General features: G+C 56.7%; 1 protein-coding gene across 1 annotated transcript in view; it reads right to left on the reverse strand.

Annotated features, from left to right (window-relative positions):
* Positions 1-880: 880 nt before the first annotated feature.
* The window catches only part of STX18 (syntaxin 18), an 84,751-nt gene continuing 61,625 nt past the window's right edge, over positions 881-24,006 (reverse strand). The window contains exons 2-11 of the mRNA XM_008150883.3: positions 20,844-20,911; positions 16,996-17,111; positions 15,719-15,796; positions 15,496-15,562; positions 8,569-8,681; positions 5,967-6,055; positions 5,128-5,186; positions 4,316-4,385; positions 2,608-2,688; positions 881-1,958 (exon numbers count right to left, since the gene is read on the reverse strand). Of these exons, the coding sequence (XP_008149105.2) occupies positions 1,863-1,958; positions 2,608-2,688; positions 4,316-4,385; positions 5,128-5,186; positions 5,967-6,055; positions 8,569-8,681; positions 15,496-15,562; positions 15,719-15,796; positions 16,996-17,111; positions 20,844-20,911 (837 nt within the window). The 3' untranslated portion in view covers positions 881-1,862. The remainder of the gene's footprint in view (positions 1,959-2,607; positions 2,689-4,315; positions 4,386-5,127; positions 5,187-5,966; positions 6,056-8,568; positions 8,682-15,495; positions 15,563-15,718; positions 15,797-16,995; positions 17,112-20,843; positions 20,912-24,006) is intronic.

Consider the following 24,006-nt stretch of genomic DNA (forward strand, 5'->3'; position numbering starts at 1 on the left):
CCTGGAGTGCTGGCGCCACTTCCCACGGGGGAACCTTCACGTGGCTACTGCGCTGCCATCTATTGGATGCGGCCAAAAAACACATGTACACTGGACATGCGAGGGGTTTGGGTTTCAGACAAATAATGCGTTTGCGGAATTCTTTTTGTTTAATCCTCACATGAGGACATGCTTTTTAAATTGATTTTGAGAGAGGAGCATCGACGTGAGGCAGAAACATGGATCAGTGTCCTTAGTACTCGCCCTGAACAGGAATCAAACCTGCAACCTTCCGGTGCACGGGATGACGCTCCCACCATTGGGCCACCTGCCCAGGGCGGCATCGCTGCTTTAGACACCTGTTTCTGGGCCCAGTGCCCCAGCCCCGTCTGGAGTGCGCCCCTGCTTTGCTCAGAGCCAGCCGTGCTCCCGCCCCCGTCAGGCGGCACCAGTGGGAGCCGTGCAGAGAAGGACGTGTGCCCTCAGGCCACTGTCAGGCCAGTTTTGAGTGCCTGTCGCTGTCCGTGTGTGGGGGGAGGGACGCGGGCAGGGGGGAGGGGGCTGGGCTGCAGGGCGCCGTGTCGTCCTGCGCGTGATGTGCTGAACAGGAACGCAGCCCACCGGCCCCTTGTTCACCTGTCATGAGAACTCGTGCACCGAAGGCCCTGTCCGCAAGCTGGTTTAACAGGTAGCTGGGTGGGAAGGGGGAGTGTCGCTGCTGGAGGCCTCGGCACTGATTTTAATTTTGTGAAGCAGATGTCACTCTTTTGATGTCAAGCAGGCAGGAAAGGCGGGGGCGGGGCGGGGCGGCACCTCGCAAGTCCAGTTATGACATTTCAACTCACCACCTTTGTAAGAATATTGTTTCAGCCCGAATCTTGACATTAAAGTCTATGTTTATAAAATTGCCAGTTAGATAAGTAAGTGTGTAAGACGATTAAATAGAACAGACATCAGACATTCCTTCCGTGTTACTTGAACGTGTTGTTTCTGGTGGACGTGTCACAGGTGCCGTTTTGGTGGATCAGAAATAAATGACCGTGAGACCTCTGCGAGCACATGGCTTCCTGAAGCGCGCTGACGCAGACGATGCTCTCTCCCCAGGCGCGTCCGGAAACACCGCCTGGGAAGGGACCGCACCGCAGGGCCGTGGGCGCGTGCTGCCTTGCGGCTGCGGAGCTGTGGGGGTGCACACGCTTGCGCACACAGTGATGACCACGGGGCAAAGGGCTCCCACACCTGCTGTCTGTGGGCAAGTTCACGGGGCCGAGGCAGCCCAGCTGCAGGTTCGAGCAGACAGACTTTATTGGCTGTAGTTCGTTTACACAGAGCGCGAGGGTCCCGAGACCGCCCAGCAGACTGCACAGCACGCCCTTCACAGGCCCAGGGCCGGGCCGTCCACCCTGAGTGACCCTGGGCCCCAGGACGCCGGGCAGACGGGGCTCCAGTCCGTGCCTGCCATTGCACACGGTCCCAGCACGTCTCCCAGAGCGTCGATGCACAGAGCGCAGCAGCCCGCTCTCTCGGGCCCTTGCCTTCTCTGAACAAAGCTCCTGGGCCCAGCGGCAGGAGGTCAGGCCAGGAGGCAGGCCGGGCCTCCTCTGAGCCCCGAGATGCGGGTGGAGCGAGACCTGCGGTGCCCTCCGGGGCAGCCCCTCCACAGCTGCCCCCCGCCCCGTTATTCAGGATAACCACCCCTCCCATCCCTCCACCTGCCTCGGGTTCATGGTGTTCTCGTTCAGCTCCTAAACGGGCTTAAAACTCCAGGTTGTTTGTGTCCCTTTAGTGGAGTGTGTGTCTCCGCGCCGCCCGCTGTGGTCAGACCTGGCCGGGACGGACCCCAGGCCCACGGGAGGCCGGGCCGCGCGCCCGCCGGAGCGGGACTAGCTGTCGTACCAGTCGAGGAAGAGCAGGGAGAAGGAGCACATCACCAGGAAGAAGAGCACCCACACGCGGAAGCCCGCGTTGTTCTTGATGGCCTGGGGACAGAGACGGGCGTTTCCTGGGGCCCGGGCGCGGGGCCCGGGGCTCACGGACCGCATCCCTCCTCCCCACCCCATGACTGCTGTCCGTCCTGTGCTCACCCTGATCAGACGGCTAATTATGAAGCAAAACCAAAGGCTGGCCCTTCCCTCCCTGGTCACCATCACCCGGAGGTCCTGCAAGACCCTCCTGGGGACCCGCCCCCCGGAGACGGCCCCCCTGAGCCAGGGTTGAGACTGAAGGCATGGACTCAGCACCATGCTCCTGGCTGGCGTCCCAGCAATAGATGGCGTGGCCTCGGAGCAGTCCATGCCAGCTCAAACCCCAGCCACACTCAGTGACAAGGTCCCTCCACAGTCGGCTGTGGGGCCTCCATACACAGCGCCCGGGCTCTGCCCCTCGGCGGGGCTCTGCCATGTTTCAGGAGCACCCACCTCTGGTCCAGGGAGGGGTCAGAGGCTGTGGGAGCACCCACGCTCCTCTGGGCGGTGAGGTCAGACAGCCTCACTGGGCGGTGAGGTCAGACAGCCTCACTGGGCGGTGAGGTCAGACAGCCTCACTGGGCGGTGAGGTCAGACTGCCCTGCCAGGGAGGCTAGTGCTGCTGCCTGCCCACGTGCCTCTCAGCCTGGGCCTGGGCACCCACCTCTCTGATGTCCTCGTTGCCCTCCTTGATGTTCTCAGTGGCCCCCACGACCAGCTGGTGGATGCTGTCAATCTCTGCTTCCTGGAAGGAGAGGGCGGATGAGCGCTCCCCCCACCCCCTCCCCCCACCCCCAGCATGTCAGTACAGACAGCAGTGGCCGCTCACGAAGGGCCGGTTTACACACACGAACCCGTGCACCCTCACAGCACCCCCACGGTACAGACAGGGAACTTAAGGCTCAGAGAACTTTAGTAAGTTGCCCAAAGTCACACAGCCACCCAGTGCAGGACAGGATTGGGCCCCAGTGCTTGTACCCTGCCCAACCTCGCCTGCTCCTCTCCCGCCCACGGCCAGGGGAACAGGTACGAGGGGGATCACGGAGCGGCCCCCACGCCGGGCGCCCCCCGGTCTCACTCTTGGGAAGTGCGGAGAAGCAGCTTCAGATGCACGTGCTCTCAGCCACGCGCTGGCGTCACGCACACGCACTGTCCCCCTGTGGCTGAGGCTCAAACTTACTATCACAGTGGGATGCAGGGTGTCTGCAAAACTCCACCCCCAACACTGGGGGCGCTTCAGAAAGGCGGGCCTGGGCTTCCCGGGGAGCCCCTGGCCCAGGAGCCCCCGGCACGGCACAGCCAGGCACGGCCGTGGGCTTGGGGCCACAGGGCCGCCTTCCTCTAGGGGTGGGGGGAGTGTGAGTGTGAATGTGTGCGTGAGCGTATGTACAGTGGGCATGTGTGTGAGTGTGTATGTGTGTGAGTTTATGTGTAAAGTGTGTGAAGCATGAGTGTGTGTACAGTGTGTATGTGTGTGAGTTTATGTGTAAAGTGTGTGAAGAGTGAGTGTGTGTACAGTGTGTGTGTGAAGCGTGAGGGAGGGAGGGACTGTCCAGAGCGTGGGCTTGGGCAGCCTGATGGGCTCCGTGCTGCGGGGGAAGCGCCTCCAGCCACCTGACCCAGCAGTGAGTGGACACAGGACACTGGGCGCTGCCCGCTGCTGTCACCCTCTTAGAGTCAGGAAGGGGGAGCTTGAGAGAATCAACGTGAGCAACTGGGCAACACAGGTGAAAACCCCGACAGACCTGACTTTCCTCAGGTCAGGAAACCCTGCACACCCTGAGGCTCCGACAAGGGCAAGGGCAGCAGGTCGGGAGGCGTGGCCAGCTGCTGGCGGCCGTCAGAGCTGCAGGCAGATACGGCACGGAAACCACTGACGAGAACCCCAGCTCCCGGAGGACCCCGCAGCTGAGGCGGCCTGGGCCGGCACCCGGAGGGCCCACAGGCCCTGTGTCACTGCCGGTTAAAAGGCTACTACCCACCGGCCCTGTGTCACTGCCGGTTAAAAGGCCACTACCCATCGGCCGGTGCCGGCTGGGCGCTTTCCGCAGGTTATCGCTGACCTGACAGCGTGGCCACCCCGTTTTCTAGATGGGAGAGCCATACTCGGAGGGGCTGCCCTGCGGCTGGGGGCCTGCGGAGCCGAGATCACGCACCTCCCTCCCGGTCCCCGTGGCACGGGCCTGGGCCAGCGGGGGTCCACAGGGGGAGCTGCCCCACAAAGGCTGCCTGGAGACCGAGAGTGGCCAGGAGCTCCGCCGCGAATGCACCCTCAGCAGCACCTGGCCGCGGGCACAGCCCCAGACGGACCCCTTCGGAGGTGCCCGAGCGCTCGGACCTTCCTCTCTTCCCCTAAAACCATGTCTTCTTACCTGCTGTAGAACCTTTTCTGTGAATATCTCTTGGAGTCTGGAAATTTCAACCACTTTCCCTTCAATCTGCCTTCATTAGAAAAAGAGATCACAGATGAACTATTAGTACTTGGCAATCTTCACAGGAAGGTCACACATTTCTAAAGAAATCTCTTTTAAGTGAAGATGTGTGAGAGGGAGGGGGACACTCTGACACTGGTGAGAGAGGAGGGGTCCCCACACCAGGCTGGGGAAGGGGTGGGCAGTCCCCCGGAATGTCTCCAGCCCAGTGGGGTGCTGATCCCGTGTGCCCCTGCCTCTGGGCCAGCGGGTGGGGCCAGGAGCATGTGGCTGCACCCCGTTACGAACAGCAAAGCCTGTCAGGCCTGCGCCTCGACTGTGCCCAGCGACACATGGAGGGAGAAGAAAACGTGAAGATGCTGAGAACCCCTTCCTCTTGGGGGGGCAGGGAGGGTGCATTTACCTTGGCCGCTCCCTGTGGGGAGAGGACCCCCTCTGGCCTGAGGGCACCCCACCTGGGTGGCGCCTTCCCCTGCCAGGGCCAGCAGGGTGGGCGGACGGACAGGGCACTGGAGGTGACGCTGTCCCAGCACAAGCAGTGACGGGGCAAGAGGCGGGAGGCTGTGGGCAGCAAGCGGGGCGCCAGCCCAGGCGAAGCAGCGATGTTCCTGCTCCTCCCAGACCAGCCGAGGGCAGCGCAGGCGGCGCGGGCGGCGCTGTCCGGGGGAAGGACCGGGAGGCCCACAGGAAGTGGGGGAGGCCCGGGGCCGGAGTGGTGACGAGGCCACGAGCCGGCAGACCTGCACACATACCTCACTTCGTCAAACAGGCTGTTCATTTCACCGATGAGGCGCTGGTTTTCTTGTTCGAACTGCAAGGAAACAAACACGTTACCGGGAAGTCATTCTCAAGGCTCAGAGGCGCGTGCCGGCAGGGCCTGCACAGAAGCCTCGGTGGTGCCGGATGCCACCTGGGGACCAGCATCCCCTGCGCACAGGGGACAGGACTGGGGCGGTCTGCCAGGGGCCAGCTCCTGTCTGGACAGCGGCTGGCACTCCCGGGCGGCCAGTCAGGCTGTGGTTGAAAACCAAGACCTGCCTCCCCAGCTGAGCGCAGGGCAGCCACTCAGTGAGGCCTGGCGGGCGCAGGCGAGCGGGGAAAGGTGGCGCTGCCCACAGCACCACTGCCACCAGGTCTCAGGATGGCTCCCCAGCACCTCCTCTGGGAACTCGCCCAGAGCTGGCAAACTGGCAGCTGGAGGACAGGTAGCTAAGAGATGTCGCTCTGGGCCTCGTTCAGTCGTTACTATGCCTTCTTCACGTTATCATAGCACCAACGAGTCACACGATTAAGTGGCACCAGAGCGCCAACTACAAAAGAGCATTCAGTCTCGAAGACATTTTACTGCTGCAGGAAAGGTATGTGACATTGGTGAAGTTATTCCAGGGCAACTTCTCCTTGAAGTATGCGACTGCAAATGTAAAATATACGAAAAGCATACTAAGAATCAGGAAATCTAGTGGACAAGTTGTATCTAAAATAATTGTAACTTTTAGAACTTGGTGTCAGGGAAGGGCGTGTCGGACGATCTCCTGAATAAAGGCCTCGCTAACGGGTGGAAATGGAGCGCGTAGGCAAAGAACAGCATCACCATCTGTATCTCCTCCGGGGACAGCTCATCTTCGCCTTTGCCGTCTCCCCAGCTTCCCAACTCAGGCTGCGCTTCAGCTGGAATGTTTTCTGTTAAGAAGAATGAACAATAAATAGAAGACAAATGTCCATTTTCGAACAGGCGGCTTAGGACGCGGACGTGAGAACCGGGGGAGGGAGCAGTCTCACGGGCGTCCACCTTCAGGTACCTGCGGCCACCACTCAGGCCCGGCAGCCTGGCTCCTGGACGGTGTCTAGACCTGTGTGTGTGTGTGCATGTGTGTGCATGTGTGTGCATGTGTGTGCGTGTGTGTGTGTGGGGGTGAGGGGACCCATACACAGTTTCAGTGCTGCACTGATTTCAGTGATGGCTGTGAGCCAAAGGACCTTCTTCCGGACCGGCCTGCCCAGGCTATTTTACCTCAAAACACACCCCCGCCCTATGCTTTTCGAAGACTGCAAAATGTATGGGCATGTTCACTGTCAAAGAATCCTCTATCCACACAGAGTACAGGAACAAACACCCCCCTCCCGTTCCTCTCCCAGCAGGAACCTGCTGTGCTCTGACGTAGCCCCATACACTTTGGGCACCGACTCCCTGCCTCCCCACCCCACCCCAGATCGAGGGTCTCCTTCTGTGTATGGTTTGTTTCACTAAGAGCGCAGTGGTCACACTCTCTACAACTTGCTTTCCGTACTTAACATGTACCTCGCAGCACCCTGTGCAGGTCCACACAGCTCTGCCGCATCTTTTAAATCGCCGCACAGGGTTCCACTGCAAGGACCCCGGTGCCTATGTCACCGCAGCTCCCCGCCCCTGACCACTTCGCTGCTGCTTCTCGCGGATGACGCACCGTGGGCCGGTCCGCGCGCACAGGCTGGCGGACTCAGCATGGACCTGGCGTGGGTGCTGGACAACTGTGTCCTCCACGAAGCACCGAGCACAGGCTGCTAGACAGGCTGCCTGCCCGGGGCCGGGGCCGAGGACCGTGCAAGTCACACGGCGGACGAGAGAGGGGGTGCGGGGGAGAGGACGGGAGGGACCACTCCTCCTTGCTGGGGACCACGATGGGGTCTCTGTTTCCAGAGGTGACTGGTGTCTGGTGCCTCTGAGGCCTGCCAAGTACTCGAAGGCTGATCTCAGCCCTCAAGATGGACAGAGGCAGAGCTTCTGCTCTGGGACCGATCAGGCATGGAGCACCGTGATACACAAAGCAGAGAAGCCGACCGGCAGACCATGCGCACGGGGTGGGGTACTCGGGTCACATCCTCACGAAAACACACGCTGCCTGCGACTTTGTGCAAGGTTTAAAGTAATGGCTGCGTGGCTGTTTTTGCCAGACTGTTACCATGTCGATAAAAGACACATTTGTATGTCACTGTATGTAATATACAAGTAAAATATCCACATAATCTACATATAAAAGACATGTACAGAAGACGGCTGTTACCATGTCGATGAAAGACACATTTGTATGTCACTGTATAAAATATACAAGTAAAATATCCACACAATCTACATATAAAAGACATGTACAGAACACGGCTGTTACCATGTCGATGAAAGACACATTTGTATGTCACTGTATGTAATATACAAGTAAAATATCCACATAATCTACATATAAAAGACATGTACAGAAGACGGCTGTTACCATGTCGATAAAAGACACATTTGTATGTAACTGTATAAAATATACAAGTAAAATATCCACATAATCTACATATAAAAGACATGTACAGAAGACGGCTGAAAGCAGCTTTGGAAACGGATGTGTTTTCTGCAATGACATCTTCAGGGAAGAACACCTGTGATTTCCCTCATCCCACCTGGCCCCAGAGCTGCGGTCCCCTGCTGACCTCATTACCATATTCATGACAAACTTCTCCTTCTATACTTTTAAGGATAAGAACACAGAATTAGGAACACAGAAGCCAGCGAGAGCCAGCTCTGAGCTGGACTGGTCAGCGTGTTCAGGAAGCTGCTGCTCAGAGCACCGGCCAGTGCTCGGCCAGACCTCCCGCACCGCCCGACGCCAGCACACAGGCCGGACTCCTGGCCCACCCCTCCCGACCCGATTCCCGCCCTCCACCCGCGTGTGCCTCGTGGCCCACAGTGCTTGCTTCACTCTGAGTACTAGTCATGCTTCCCTCTGCCCTAGCAAACAGGGCAGCGCCTCAAAATCGGGGCTTCCCCCACCCCTTGCTCCACCCCGAGGCTGGAGGTCAGCTCCACGCAGGCCACTGCTGACAGTGCCCAAGGACACGGGAGCAGCGCACAGCACCCCCCACCTGTGACTGACACGCCAGCCCCCGGAGAAGAGATCTCGACGTCTCCTCCTCATGGAGCCCAGTCCCCGCCTGGGCACAGCAGTGCCAGCCTGCCCCTGGGGCCCGCCAGCTCCCGGGGCTGGGAGTCCTCCCACCTTCCCCCGAGCGGCGGCCATAGATCCGCTGTGACCGGGCAGGGCTGCCGCTTCCCGCTCCCTCTGCTCTAGGGGACGTCACCAGCACGCCTGTCGGGCTGCGCGCCTGCTCTTCCGCTTTGTGTTTGCCACCAGGTCATCGGAAGACGCAAGCACGGCTGTGACTGGGGTTGCTACCTGCATGCTCCTCGGCGACAGGCTTCTCCCCAGAGCCCGGCGCAGGGTCCAGGGAGACGTCCTCAGAACCGGGCTCTCTTGTCTTTGCGGTTGTTTCTGGCTCCAGCCTGGATCTGAAAGGAATCGCAGCCACAGCATTCACTTACACAACAGAATTCCACCTCGACAGCAGGAGGGAGGCGCGCGGCCCGGCATGCTTGTTCTGCGCCCTCCTGAGAGCAGAGCTCCTGCCTCGGCCCAAGGACCACCCTGACGCCCTCGAGGGGGCACTTATTCCAAGGCCCTGCTCACGGTCTGCAGGGTGCGGGCAGGGGAGGGGGCGGAGCATGTGCTGGAGCAAAATGCAGGAACCTGCCCCCCAAACTGACACCACACGCAACACGTGGGCAGCAAGGCTGCCTCTTCCAGTTCAACACGTGCAGCAACGCGGTGTTGCTGAACATGCCGCACACACGTCTGTTACATGACACATACAAGCGACGTCGTATAGTAACGTGAATGTAAAGGTAACCTGTGAATGTCCGCTGGATGGACCAACCTGTCTCAGGAACCGCACCGGCCCTGCCCCGGCCCCCCCACGGCTGTGCTGTGTCCCAGGGGCCGGGCTCGGCTCAGTCTCTCCTGCTCAGAGGCCTTCTCCCACTTTCCTACCCAAAAAGACCTCTGTCCACACCCCGGCACCCGCCCCTGCTCACGGCTCCTGTTCACGGCCCGTCTCGCTCCAGCCCGCGTGCCCTGAGAGCAGGGTGGGGCTCTAGGTCCTGATGCCGGGCATCTGGATCCCGATGAGGTCTGGCATTCAGCGTTTAATAAATACGTGTTGGGTGAGTGGACACTTCAGAGCCGTCAGTAAAAGGCCAGTAACAGAAACAATTTGGGTTGTGAAACACTGAGCCTCGTGGTAGCTTGATGGACCCACACAGCGCTATGGAAATCAGAGGCAGAGCGCTAAACGGCTCTGGGGTCACGCCCACAGCAGCAGGCAGAGACTGTGCGCAAAGCAGCCGTGAAACACACTGCGGGCGGCAGCGGTGCCGGCTGCTGTTTACTGAGGCTTACTGTGTACTGAGCACTCCCTAAGCCCTTCACGCGGGTGAGTGTGATACCACCATCCCCAGGAGGCAGGCACTAGTGTTAATGACCTTCTGCGGGGGGGAAACGGGTCTGAGGACCTTAGGAGACCTGTCCCGCCACAGGGAGCAGGTGGCTAAGCTGGGAGGTGACCTCGGGAGCCTGGCCCGGAGGAGGCCGGAGGAGGCCATGCCCCTCCCCCGCCCTCCCCTGGGAGCGGTGACAATATCCCATCCTAAGAAGAGCGCGTGGGCTGGGCAGGTTTAGGTGCAATGGTCCTCTCTGGAAAATGCAGTCTGCTATTCTAAGTATCACAAACATGCAGAGATATAGTTACAGGATATTCACCACAGCACTGCTTATAGTAACAAGAGAAATGACTTACATGTTCGTGGAAAAGCGCCTGGTTTACAGTTAGAAGACATAATAAAAGAGAAACTCCATTTGCAATGCCAAAACAAACGATAGAAAACTAGCAATAAAAGATTTAAAAAACCCCAAAAACCCTGCAGCATAAACTAGCTACTTAACAAAAAATTTAAAAGCCATCTGTGAAAAACTAAAAGATGTTCTTAAGAGATACAAAATATACTGAACAGATGAGAAAACAGACGTTCTTGGGTAGAAAAAAGAACCACCATAAAGATGCTCGCTCTCCCTGAGCTGCAGACGCACTGCGACCCCCTGCGGGCAGAGACGGCCGTGATGAGCCCATTGGAGCCTGCGGAGGTCAGGGGCACCGTGTACCAACACGGACCTCCGGCTCACGCTGAGCGTGTCGGGGAAGAACCCACTGGAGCATGCGGAGGTCAGGGGCACCGCGCACCACACGGACCTCCGGCTCACGCTGAGCGTGTCAGGGAAGAACCCACTGGAGCATGCGGAGGTCAGGGGCACCGAGCACCACACGGACCTCGGCTCACGCTGTGCGTGTTGGGAAGAACCCACTGGAGCATGCGGAGGGTCAGGGGCACCGTGTACCAACACGGACCTCCGGCTCATGCTGTGCGTGTCGGGGAAGAGAACTGGCCTCCTCCGCCCTCCGCCCGCATGGAAAACCTGGCTGCCAATCACATATCACTCAGAGCTGCTGCAAAGACTAAAGAAAACAGTAGCTATAAAATGCCCCATGCCAAACGTGCTCTACGAATTCTTACCACTGAACCGCTCTAACCCATGCGAGGTGGCACACTGGTTTATTCATTTTGCTGCGAAACCGTCACACAGAAAGCCTGCGGCAGGTCAAGGGCCATCGGAAGTGAGAGGCCCACCTGACGCCCTCCACCTGTGAGCATCTTGGTGCCTCCGAACACAAGCGCGCCCTTCAACCCGAAGACTCCCATCAACACCGGGGTTGGCGCAGCTCTTCGGTCCCCTGTCCCACGACCTGGAGACAGCGACGTGCCAGTTACCCAGTAAGACAGCCTCCTCTGAGTGTGCCGGCCACTCCTGTGGCTGGTTCCGGCCTGCATCGCTGCATTAACACGGTGCTATTCCCTTCACCCTCTTCCCCTCGCCTCCCGCCAGGCTGTGCGTGATTCCACTGGGCCCGCCTGACGAAGGGGTGCCGCCGGGCTCCCCCCGTAAGGCCACCTTTCTCCCTCGTAATGAGGAGGACGGGGAGGGACGCTTTGACTCTATGTCATTATCAACTTCCAACTTTCGATTTGTCCATTCACTCCTTCCCGTCGGGTGGGCGCCTGGGGTCCTGCGTAACTCAGTGGGTTACAATCAATCGGCTGCCACCACGGATGCTGTCGCCCTTCAAATGGCTGGTGTCCCTCTCGCACGCCCCTGCCACTCTGAGCCCTCCGTGCTCTCTGGCTCATGTTATACTCAGCCTGCCCCCAAGTCAGCCACCTCTCCCGGGCCCGGGGCCTGGAAGCTGAGAGCTATGGAGCAGCCAGGATCGGAGCGCTGCCCAGGCTATTGCCACTGGGGTCACCGTCGCGGCCCCTCAGCTGCAGCATACCTGTGTTTATTTCTACATCTACCTGTGTACACTGCAAGCCGGCCCACACCAGTCTTCCATTCTAACCAGCACCGCAGGGCTCCTGCTGGCTGGCGCCTTTGGGGTCTCCGGGAGACAGAAGCCTGACTGCCCCGGTCCTTACACAGCGCTGACACCTGGTCAACCCCTCTGAGCGTCACCGGCCGCACCGCCACCGCCACCCTCCCCCTCTGACCTGCTCTGGGAGCCCCCAGCTGGGGACACCCTCACCCTGCCCCACTCCACCTGCCCGGCGGCACTGTTCACAAGGCGACGGTAACTGACTTTCACACAAAGGGCCCCCCTGCCTGGAGGCTGTGTCCGGGGGGCGCACGGCCAGTCTCCAGCTGGAAATGAACAAAGGCTGCAGCGCGGCAGGCAGGCTCCGACCAGGTTCAGTGCCTGCTCCTAAGTGACAGAAACACGTCTGAGTGAACACAGACTGCCTACGGAAACCCCTCGGGGAGCTACAAATCACCTAGTGGAGGCAACTTGAGAAAAGGCCAGTCTATGCCCGTGACTTATTTAAGTTGATTTCTCTGACGGGAGGCGGAGCCATCGGCAGTTCGCACCGGGCCCACGTCTGTCTCTAAGTCCCCTATCTGAGGAACCTAGTGATTCTAGTTACCATTTTAAAAGAACAGGGCATAGAAAAGAGGATGAAAAATGGGTTTTTCAGTTTTGAAACAAGAAACTACGAGGGAGAAGTTCCTTGGAAACCTAAATAAAGCCCTATGCAAATCTCAGAGAAAAGTAACTCATATACCGGCACGGCACTTCTTTTATGCCCCGGTAAAGGCTCCGGGTAGGAAGAAGGCGCGGTTGACGTGCAATAAGATGGCATGATCATTTCGAAAGTGGCTTTCACACTGCGGTGCCCACCCAGCCACAGGCACCGAGCACTCCCAGGAGCCGGGAGCCTGGCGCCACCGGCCCCGCAGCCGTCCCCCCGCTGCGCAGGTGTTGTATCCTTTCAGGCCGGTGTGCTCGGCGTGGTGCGCCGACCAGGCCAGACCAACGAGCTGCTGTCACTGCTCTGCTATGAGACTGTACAGAGATGAAGCGTAAGCACTAGAAACATGACGGCAAGCTGACACTGACAGCTAATCGTGGCTCATCTCCAGCTCAGGGTCCCCCAACCCCTGGGTGGGTCCCCTGCGGTGTGAGCTGTGAACGCACCCGTGCAGTGGACACACCTCAGTCCATGGCAGGCGTCCTCAAACTACGGCCCGCGGGCCACATGCGGGTGTTTTTGCAGTTTTGTTTTTTTACTTCAAAATCAGATATGTGCAGTGTGCATAGGAATTTGTTCATAGTTTTTTTTAAACTATAGTCCGGCCCTCCCATGGTCTGAGGGACAGTGAACTGGCCCCGTTTTAAAAGTTTGAGGACCCCTGGTCCACGGCGACCGAACAGAACAAGCAACGGAAGCGCCCTTGGCCCGGAGCCTGCCCTCACAGGCGGGCACACCTCTGTGAGGGCCAGCGGCACCTGCTGAGCGAGGGGGGAACGGGCGAGAAGGAGGTGCACCGTCGTGAGGGCCACAGGTACCTCCTCAGGGCCTTGTGCTCAGAGTAACTGGCACAGGACACCTGGCAGCAGACAAGGCTGCACTTCACGTCCCAATGAGAACAATTCCCATCTGCCTGGCTAATTTAGAAAACCTCACTGAGGAGGCAGCAGCAAAGCCTCTGCTTGCTTTACTTGGGTGCTTTTAAGGCTCAGTGCCAGGCCGCCTGGCACAAGGCAGCAGAGCCTGGCATCTCTCCCTCTGGGGGGTGAGAGCCGGTGACCACGCTGTCTCGATGGTAAATGGCTCATCACCAGGGGCCGCCCTCTCCTCCCAGACTGGCCTGGCGCACTGCCCGACCGCGCCTTCCCTCATCACTTCCCCAGACACGGTTCTCTCAGCACCAGCACCAAGCCCATGGCAATCTGCCCGACCACCCTGAGGCTCAGTCTCACCCAGCTGTGTGATGCTGAGCAGTCTCCCAGGTTCTGAGCCTCCATTTCCACAGGTTGGAAATGTTTACTAACGGAGTGGTTGTGAGGATTCAATTAGGTAAATTAATATACTGCCTGACACGTGATAAATGCTTAATAGTATGTAACAGTGCACATTAACATATGGTAACGGCTCATACGAGTGTTCCACCTACATCAACTCACTTGTTCCCCTAACAACCCCACACGGTGGGAATGATGAATGCTTCCCTGCGCACAGCAGGCAGGCAGGCTCCGGGAAGCTAAGTGACCTTCCCAAAGCCACACAGCGTGTCCGCGGCAGAGCCAGGATGGGGCACAGGCTGTCTGGCGGCCGAGCCTGGCCTCTGAGGCACTAGGCCTTGCTTCTTGGTAGCTCCACGCCCCTGAACTTGGTGCTGCCTCACTAACTATGACACACCCTGACGAGGCTGGCTCATTGTCTATGTTTATGCAGCAACCCAGCTGCCTCTGAGCTCCGAGAGGCCGAGACGTCACCTCTGGCTTCGCTCTGCCCGTGCTCTCAGGGGTGTACCACAGTTCCCGCTGACGGGTACCTTGGCGCACCCACCTCCTCTTCCACAGAGCGGGGCTGGCATCGGCAATGTCACACCCGCTTCACACGTGTACAGAAAAGTCATCACCGCAGGCGGGAGGCTGCTCACCTTGGCCTACTTGCAGTCTGGCCCGGGGCTGGTGCCTGGGAACCCGGACCTGACTCCCAGACCCCAACTGAGAAGGCTCGATGTGCTGAGCTGGGGTGGAGGCCGTGTGGCCAGGCTGCCCCGCTTCCTGCTGGGAGTCTGCCGTGGCTGTAGGCCAGGCAGCAGGTGCCCACCTGACCAGGCACCATGACAATCCCTGAGCAGTGAGTCTCTACTGAGCCCCCTGGCGTCCAGCTTCACACGAGCCGTCACAGCCACGCCTGCTGGCCCCTGGAGAGGACTCTGGAGCGTGCCCTGGTTCCGTGCACTGGCCGGCGCCTGCCCCTCGCTGCTGGCTCTGCACCGTCGCACTGTAATGACTCAGCCCCGGGCAGGCTGTACGCCAAATCCTGTAAGTCCTTCCAGTAAGCCACCAAGCCTGAGGGGGGTGCTGGGACCCCGACACAATAGGAAAATTTCCCCCCTAACACTATGTACTGTATCTTCTGAAAGAACGCCCTGAAATCTCCCAGAGTTAGACGCGACCAGGAGTCGGGCCTGGACCCAGCTCTCCACGTGCGTCAGGATGCAAGCCTGGCTTTAGGGGCTGGCACCCACTCCCCAGGAAGGACAGACGGGACAGACAGGTGCCGTGGGAGACTGGGGTCGGGCCTGCCTGCATCCTGGCTGTGAGGCCTCGGGCAACTCATTATACCTGCTGGAGCTTCGGTGTGCTCACCTAAGCGGGGTCCGTGCTGGAGTGGGGCGCGCGCGCGTGTGTGTGTGTGTTTGGGGGGGGGGGGTGCGGAGCATGGCGCAGATGCCTGAGAAAGGCCTGACGGGGGACACTGCCTGCTGTGCTCGGCAATCCCCTCAGGAACCCCCTTTCAGGGACAACAGGAGGGCTGTGGGGGTCAAAGAGGCCCACGCAAAACAGCTGAAACTGTGTCAGCCTCAAGGGTTACTAAGACAACAAAATGGGTAGAGGCACAAACTGTGGACCTAGGGCCTCTGCTCCGCCTGGCTGCACCCTTGGGGTGAGGTACCTGACTTCCGGAGCCACAGCCTCCCCATCCGTAAAATCAAGACAACAGCCCCGCCTCCCGGGGTTGCTGTGAGTGAGTGAGGCTCAGTGAGCGCCCGCCCCGCATCTGTAGGCTCCGCACGGCCCGGCAGAGGCCAGGCGCCTCGCTATCACCGCCATCCCTGCTGCTAAGGGCCCCCCCAGGCAATACTCACAGCCTCTTCTTATCCACCACTCGTTTCACGCGGATGGCTCTTTGCTCTGAGTACAGTTTGCAAACTCCTGTTGCAGGGGAAGCACCAGAACACAGACCAATTAAAAGGGCTTCTCGGCAAAGGGCTCATCAGACACAATGAGACGCTGTGGTCTTCCCCCGCAGAGCTGAGCGCGCATCTCACCCACGTGAGACGCCCCGTGACGCTCAGGGCAAGGACGTACTTCTCAGGTAGTCCTGCGTGAAGTCCAGGACGGCGCTCCTGTGCTCCCTCACCTGCTGGGAGTGTGTCTCCTTGTGGGCTGCAACAGAAAGCACAGGCTCAGGTCTCTGCACGCACCTCCGCCGAAGAGCAAGGCGGCCGCCCCCTTGCAGCTTCTCCACGGAGAGCATTTAAAACCCCGCTGTGGAACCAGAGCGGCGGGCAGCTGCATTTTTAAAAGAGTAAGAGCGTCAGGCTTTACGAGATGAGAGATGAGCCTGCAAAAAACCAGTCACACAGCTGACGGTCTGGCAGCACGTAAGAATGGTGTTTGGTGCGCCCACTTTTTTTTTTTTTAATATGTTTTATTGATGTTTTACAGAGAGGAAGGGAGAGAGATAGTTAGAAACATCGATGAGAGAGAAACATCGATCAGCTGCCTCCTGCACACCCCCTACTGGGGATGTGCCCGCAACCAAGGCATGTGCCCTTGACCGGAATCGAACCTGGGACCCTTCAGTCCACAGGCCGACGCTCTATCCACTGAGCCAAACCGGTTTCGGCAAGGTGCGCCCACTTCTTGAGAGCGGGCCACACGCTCCCGGTGCCTGGGACGGTGCGTCCTCTCCCCCAGCCACTCACCGGGTCCCGTAGACGTGGAGTCCACCCTCCCTGGACTCCTGGCCACAGGGTGCCGTCCTCCTCCTGCAAACTCGCATCTCCGAAGCCCGAGCCACTGACCCTGGCAGCTCAGCCCCAGGTACTGAGAACTGAGCACCTGCTCGTGCTTGATCCCCATCACTGTAGCCGCCGACATTGTCACCCGAAGGCAGCCATGGCTACGTTTACTTTACACACGGGAGACTAAGGCCAAGCCAACAGGCCCGGCCGCAAGGGTTGGCACTTGGCTCCTGGTTTTACTAGGTTCGTGTGTATGTTCTAGGTTATGTCAGCATAGACCCTTATGGGCACGGAGCATGACTTATGTGATCACTAAGGGCTGCCACACAAACACAGGGGTGCACACACACACACACACACACACACACACACTCACACTCATCTTCTCTGACCCTGGCCCCTTTGTCAGCTTTTAGTTGCTCGGAGAGGTCCTGTTATTTAACTTAGATCATGGCCTTCTCGTTACTTTTACCCGCTTAGGTGAAAACACTGATCGGGAAAAGAAGGATTTGGAAGCTTACAACCTGACTCTAAACGGGTGCACAGAGGACTGTGACTGGTGGTACCGTGAGGGTCCCAGGGCGGTCACGGCTGCCTGTCGGAGCCCCAGGACCTCACCTTGATTCCTCAGCTGCTGAATGGCTTCTGAGCAGGTCCTCATGAACGTCTGCGCGTCCTGGTCTATCTGGTCTCGCTCTGCGTCTGTCATCCTCCCATATTCAGACAGGATATGGCTAAAAAGAGGGAGAGCGAGAGAGAGAGTGGGCGTGGGGGCAAAATTAAAGGGCAGCAGCAAATGGGCACGTCACACAGCCCAGTGGCCTGAGGAGGATAAGCGTCCCTGCCCGAGTGACAGCCACACTGAGGCTTGAAGGAGGGGCGGGGCCAGCCGGCTCAGAGGCGAGAGAACGGTCAGGGAGTGGAACCCACACTTGGAAGGCGTCAGACAGAAAAAGCGCCTGCCCAGGCCACGCTGGAGCCGCCGTGCAGACAGAGGGACGTGGGCCTGGGAGCTGTCCGGGCGGCACATGCAGCCCTCATTAAAAACGTGGCTTTGGCCCTGGCCGGTGGTACTCAGCGGTTAGAGCATCGGCCCACACACTAAGGGGCACAGGTTCAATTCCCAGTCAGAGGCATGTGCGGGGTGCGGGCTTGCTCCCTGCTCCTGGCTGGGCTGGCGGGTCAGGGACAAGGACAGAGAAAGCTGCTCACTTCCTGTGAAAGGCGCCTGGGGCCAGAGCAGCCCTCTGAGGACTAGCTCCGAGAACATTAGGTTAGCATCCGCCTTTGCTATAGTTTGACTTAATGGAACCTCAGCTCAGTGAAATGGAAAAGTCCTAAAGGTTAATTCGATAAAACTGATGACTCAATTAAAAGGTTATGTTTCTTTAGGGCACATTTTACGTTAACCTTTTAAATTGGAAATTAGCGGTAAGGTTATTCTATTTGTAGCAACAGCAGAAACCAATAGAGTCCCCCCCCCCCCCCCCCCCCCCCCCCCGTGGTATTGTCTTGTTGCCAGGATATTGCAGAAATGGTCCATCTACCAGAAGTGGAGGACTTATTTTTAAATACAATCATTTAGGAGACCCAGCCAGAGGCGACCTAGGTTGCATGCTGTTCTGCTCTAGTAAAATGTCATTATTAAAAAAAATTAAATGGGTCAATAAAGTCGGAGCTCTACATTATGGAAAAAATTACAGCTTCCTAATTATGTCCAACTAACAGAGCCTTATGGGTCTGAACGCAATATTTCTAAACATGTTCTTTCAATTCCACCATCCTACTCCACCCAAGCTGCCCGGAGCAGGCGGGGAGGGGGAGAAAGGCCTCGCAGCCACGCTCTGGGCGGGAGCGCTGACCGGGAGGAGGAAGGGGGCCTCTCTCCGTCTGGAGAGAACCTAGGGCACTGAGGTTCTTCCTCGTCCCCGTGCTCTAGGGGCGTCCGTCCCCCAGGACTCCCAGCCTCCCCCTCAGCCTCCTCCCTCCCGCCCTCCCGGACTGACCGCCTGGCAGAGGGACTGGCAGGAACGTGGCCCCACGTCTAGCCACAGCTCCCCTCCGGGGGACCTGCTGCTCGGATCGCAGAGGCTCGGCTCTGTTCCTCTCACGGGCTCTAACGGGACCTGCCCCGCTCTCTGCGCTCTAGGAGCCGTGGCTGCTCAGTGGCATCCCGGCTGCGTGAGTGTTTGACTCAGGAGCCTGCGTCAAGGCCACTCGCCGCTGACCCAAGCACTGCCTGCCACCCTGGATTTTACTACCGATAAAACCGGTAATGCGCCCTCGGCCCTCCTGCTGGCCTGCCTCCCGCCTCCCACCTTTCCCCCTTCCCCTCCCTCCCACCTCTGTCTGGCAGGAGACGGAGGCGCTTTCTTTTCTCAATGATCACCCCCAACTGCATCACAGCTCAAATGGGGTTCCCATTCAACTTCTATTCACCAAGGGGCTTACGTGTGCCGAGAGCGCTCACATCCAATCCTTGTGAGAAACACCGTCCAGGTTTTACAAAGAAGCGAACAGCCGTGAAGTGAGCTGCACGCACACACACGGTTAACACTCGGTGGGCTGACGCCGGCTCCTCGCTGTGCCTGGCCCCGAAGCCCTGGCTCTTTCAAAAGGACTGAAACAGGGTTAGGAATGGAACTCAGAGGACATTAGCTGGCACCGACCGGTTGCGACCAGGAAGCGGGTGACGGATTGGTCAAGACTAGGAAAGCCTCAGGAGCTACAGCTCTGCCTGACCCTCGCGCGCAGAGCCAGGAGGTCCCCGCATCCGCTGCCACTGAGGCTGGCCACGGGACGGCTCAGGCAGGGCCCGCTCTCCTGAAGGCATCCGAGGAAAGGACGTGGGGTGAGCCTGGCCTGCGGCCCGGGAACACTGGCACGGCGTGGGGGCTGGGCTGTGCGGGAGAACTGCCTCGGTGTTACAATCGCAAGTTCAAAGCCACTGCGGTTAAGAGCAGCACCTGGCACGGCACCCGTGCTGAACCGCTGCTCTTTTCTTTCTGCACCAGATCAGCTGCACTGTCTTATCGGAATCTCCTCACTAGCTGTAGAGTGAGCATCACCCTGAGTATTTCGAGCAGGGCTCCGCAGACGTTTTCTGAAAGGGTCCGACAGAAATACATTACACTGAGGGCCGCGTGTCTGCCACAGCCATCACAGAAATGCACGAACGAGTGGGCATGGTGCTGCTCTGATACATGCTATTAACGGACATGAAATCAGAACTTCACAGAATGTTCATATGTGGTGAAGTTTATTGTTCCTCCCTCGCCATTAAGAACATGAAAACTATTCTTAGCTCCCGGGCTGTTCAAACACAGGCAGTGGGCTGGCTGAGGCCACAGGCTGCAGAGGCTGAGCCTGCTGAGAGGAAGACACTGGGTGACAGGCTGATGAGGAGGTGGCTTGAACTAACCATCGTTTAAAGCCTTCACACAGCCGGAGGCCTTTTCCCGGCCAAGGGAAGTTAACGATGGATTCCCATGGAGGAGCGGGACACGGAAGGGTTACACAGTGTGGTTAAGTTTCCCAAAATAACTGTAGCTTCCATTTTATGGACCATGGGATTAGTACTTGATATTCAAACACACCTTTAGAAACAGTTTACACTGCCATCTAGTGTTGATCAACTATTTGAACTAAGAACTTAAAAATACCATCTTCTTGGTACTAGGCATTAGGGTAATAACTTTAGAATATTTTTAATTATTCAAATGAAATACACTTAAATGTATAACGTTGTCTGTTTCAGTAGACAAAGTGGCGAGGGTTATTTAGAATTCAGCCGAGGTGTATGGTTTTCTCTGGAAGAGCTCACACAGAACATTCCCCCTGCCTTCCCTCTCTCCGGCCTGGGAGAGGAAGGGGTCTGGGCCAATGCCCTTGTATCACTGTTAGGAATCGTAAATATCTGTTTTCCGATGGTCTTAGGCGACCCACAGGTTGAGAACCGCTGCCGTAGAGCCCAAGACCATCGGAAAACACATATTTACATTACGATTCATTAACAGTAGCAAAATTACAGTTATGAAGTAGCAACGAAAATAATTTTATGATTGGGCGTCACCACAACATGAGGAACTGTATTAAAGGGTCGCGGCATTAGAAAGGTTGAGAACCATTGATCTAGAGGCTTCCATCAAAATGCTTTATCTTTTAAAAACAACCTAACCACACCCCCCGCAAGCACTCATCTCCACGGCATTTTCACCTTCTTACTGAGTGAGACGCTCTGTCCCTCGTCTGAGTGCCCAGCAGCGAGGTGCACACAGCGGCACCACCACCTGGGCCATCCGAACAGGACATGTTGCTGTGGGGGTGGCGGGACGCTGAGGAGCCGGTGCTCGGTGGGAGCCCTGCAAACTGATCTCCCCATTCCGACTCGGAGTCCCCACGTAAAAGGAGAGGCTACCGGTATGGAACAGAACATAGCAAAGCCACGCTAACAAGTACGCACTCACCTGTGAGCATTGATATAGTCTTTCCTGTGTTCCAGAAGAAAATCTCTCAGTTTGCCAATGTGTGAAATCTAAAAAAACGCACAAAACAAAATGTTTATATAGCTAGATAGATGTTATAATCACATGTAATGTTCACATCGAGTGGAATGCCGATTGTAGAAAGATTTTGAAACTACAAACTGGACAACTCTGGTTTTAGACTCGTGTATAATCACTGACATTCCTGGCCTTCTTCCTGTGACTGTTGTGGTCTATGACATTCTGGAGAAATGGTCTCTAGGGAACTTGGAGGTTACACGGGATAATGCATGTCTGTATACACACAGCATATGCCCAGTGAGGGCCAATTCCCCGCTTTCTGTCTGTATCTGAAGTGGACCCTAAGGCAGAGCTCTCCCATTTAGAAAAGGGCCCTTGCCAAGCAGTTACAAGGTTCAGGGCCACGGTTTATCGCTGCACAGCCGGCCCCGTCTCCCTCCCGCCCCCCCCCCCCCCCCGGCCCCACCAGGATGAACAGAGAACACACAGCGAACAGGATTCCATTTGTGACAGCCAGTTTCCAGCATCTTAAAAACCGACTCTAAAGCACCTACCATGTGTCAAGTACTGTGCACGGAGCTATGAATAAAAAAACAAAGTAAAACGAGGAAGGAAGATAATAAATGTGTGTTGCTCTAAACCACTGAGTTTGTAGTAATTTGTTATAGCAGCAATGGAACTCTAATACACCTTGTCTAAGTCAGCCTGGGCTGCTGTAACAAAACACTATAGGCTGGGGGCGTACACAACAGACATTCATTCCTACAGCTCTAGGGGCTGGAAGGCCACGATCAAGGTGCAGGCGGATTCAGTGTCTGGTGACGGCCCCTCCTGGTTTGCGCATGCTGCCTTCTTGCTGCACCCGGACATGGTGAAGAGAGATATCCCCTCTCACGGCTCTTCTGAAAGGGCACCAATCCCATTCGTGGGGCTCCACCCCATGAACTAATCACCTCCAAAGGCCCCATCTTCAAATACCATCACGTTGGGGGTTAGTGCTCCAACATGAGAATTTTGGGGACACACACATTCAGTTCATAGCACACCTACTTAGGGCCTTAATATCCAAAACAGGATTTTTAGGAGTCAAAAAGTTTTCCATAAAAAGCTTTAAAAGGTCCAAGGAAAGTTTTAAAAGGAATCTACCACACAGGCTAGCCCAGCTGCCACCACCATCTTTAGCTAGGTCTAGTCTCCCAGGGGGACTGGTGTGGGGGGTTGTGTGTGTGCCAGGAACCAGGCGGCCCCAGGAGCATCTCAAAAACATAACTGCAAGAGGTTTCACTTAAAGTATAACATATTGATCCCCATTTCTTTTGCTCTGCCATGGCAAATGTCTACAAAATGAATGTATTAAAATGGAGTTAAGCTTATTCAGGATTAAATGGAATTCTTGGTAACTTAAGAGGTATTAAATAATTACAATATCATCAATTTAACTCAATATTTAACATGAGCACAATGTATAAGCTAATATTTCAAATGCCAAGGATACAAAGAAATAAATGAGTACTGAGATTTCTATAGGTATTTGACAACCCTGAAATTTTATCAGCTTCCTAAAATAAACACACGCACAAATCGCAACACATCAATAACAAGGAAAAAATCCCAATAGGCATTTGATTTACCTAAATAGACAACATAAACCCCCAAACAGTATCCCAGGATAGGGTCATTGTCTTGAGGAACCATCTGACAGTTTAACCACGTGACCACCACCATCTCTGTGAAAACTCCTGGCCAATCTCTCATCTGGTTACTGTTGTGCTTAAGCCCTGTCTTTTGAGAATAAACTGCCCAAACAGCTTATTATACGGGTGTTCCACACAATTGTGATATGCCCGGATGTGTTCAAAGTTTTAGAGAGGTTGCATAGTGCCTGCTTTGGATGGTGAGTATTTCCACAAACAGAGCTAATTCTGAAAAGAGTTCTTACGTGTGTGTACCTACAGAGAATAACTCTTACTTTTAAAGGAGAAAGGCCATCATTTCAAGTTGGACAAGAACATCAGAGTAAAATGGAAGCACATCTGCCCCATTAAAATCTAAGGCCAGTGCCGCCGAAACCGGTTTGGCTCAGTGGATAGAGCGTCAGCCTGCGGACTGAAAGGTCCCAGGTTCGATTCCGGTCAAGGGCATGTACCTTGGTTGCGGGCACATCCCCAGTAGGGGTTGTGCAAGAGGCAGCTGATCGATGTTTCTCTATCATCGATGTTTCTAACTCTCTATCCCTCTCTCTTCCTCTCTGTGAAAAATCAATAAAATATATTAAAAAAAAATCTAAAACCAGTGCCAGTTTCCTGGTCTTGATATCACTGCGTGACAGGGACAGGGCTCCTAGGAGGGAGGAAGGGGTCACTGGGCAAGGCCTGTGGGGCCAGGTAGGTGAGAAGACGCAAGGGCTAGAGTCGCGAGTGCTTTGGGGGCTGAGCCACGAGCGGGGCATTTCACAGACGGGCAGTGTGGGCGCGCCGTTCTCACAGCTCTGTGCCTTTGCGAGTGCTCTTTCTCTGCCTGGAACAGCCTTCTTCCTTGATGCAACCCCATGCCACCCCAGAACCCAGCACATCCTTCAGGTTCCGCTCAAATGCCACCTCCTCCATGAGGCCTTCCCTAACACCTCCCTTAGTATTTTGTAGACACCTGCCAGCACTTTCCATGTGATAGAAGTATTTATCTACAACCCCCACGAGACTTCCATTAAGTTCTCTCACTGATTAATCACCGTAGTACCTACAGGTTGGATGGGGGAAAGGAGAGGAGGGGGGACAGAAAAAGGCTTCAAGATCTGATGACTCCTGACTTACGAGTTGAATCAAGAAGTAGCAAAGCTATCACGAGGTGGCACCCGGATAACTGTGCACAAACAGACGAAGCAGCACACACTGGCTCTGTGCAAACAATCCTCCTCGCATGTCAGTGAGGGGCGTGCAGGTGAGCATCGCAGGCAAAAGCGCTGACAAGGTGCGTGCTGACGAGCTGCAGAGAGAGGATCTGTTCCCGTCGAGCACTTCCCCGGGGAAGGGTTTTATAGCGGGAGCTGCGTCCTGACCACACGCCACACTGTATTAAGTGTCTATTGGAGAGGACAGATGTGGCTGAAGACAGAATCCTTCATTTC

This window comes from Eptesicus fuscus, chromosome 2, assembly GCF_027574615.1.
Source record: "Eptesicus fuscus isolate TK198812 chromosome 2, DD_ASM_mEF_20220401, whole genome shotgun sequence".
Classification (NCBI taxonomy): domain Eukaryota; kingdom Metazoa; phylum Chordata; class Mammalia; order Chiroptera; family Vespertilionidae; genus Eptesicus; species Eptesicus fuscus.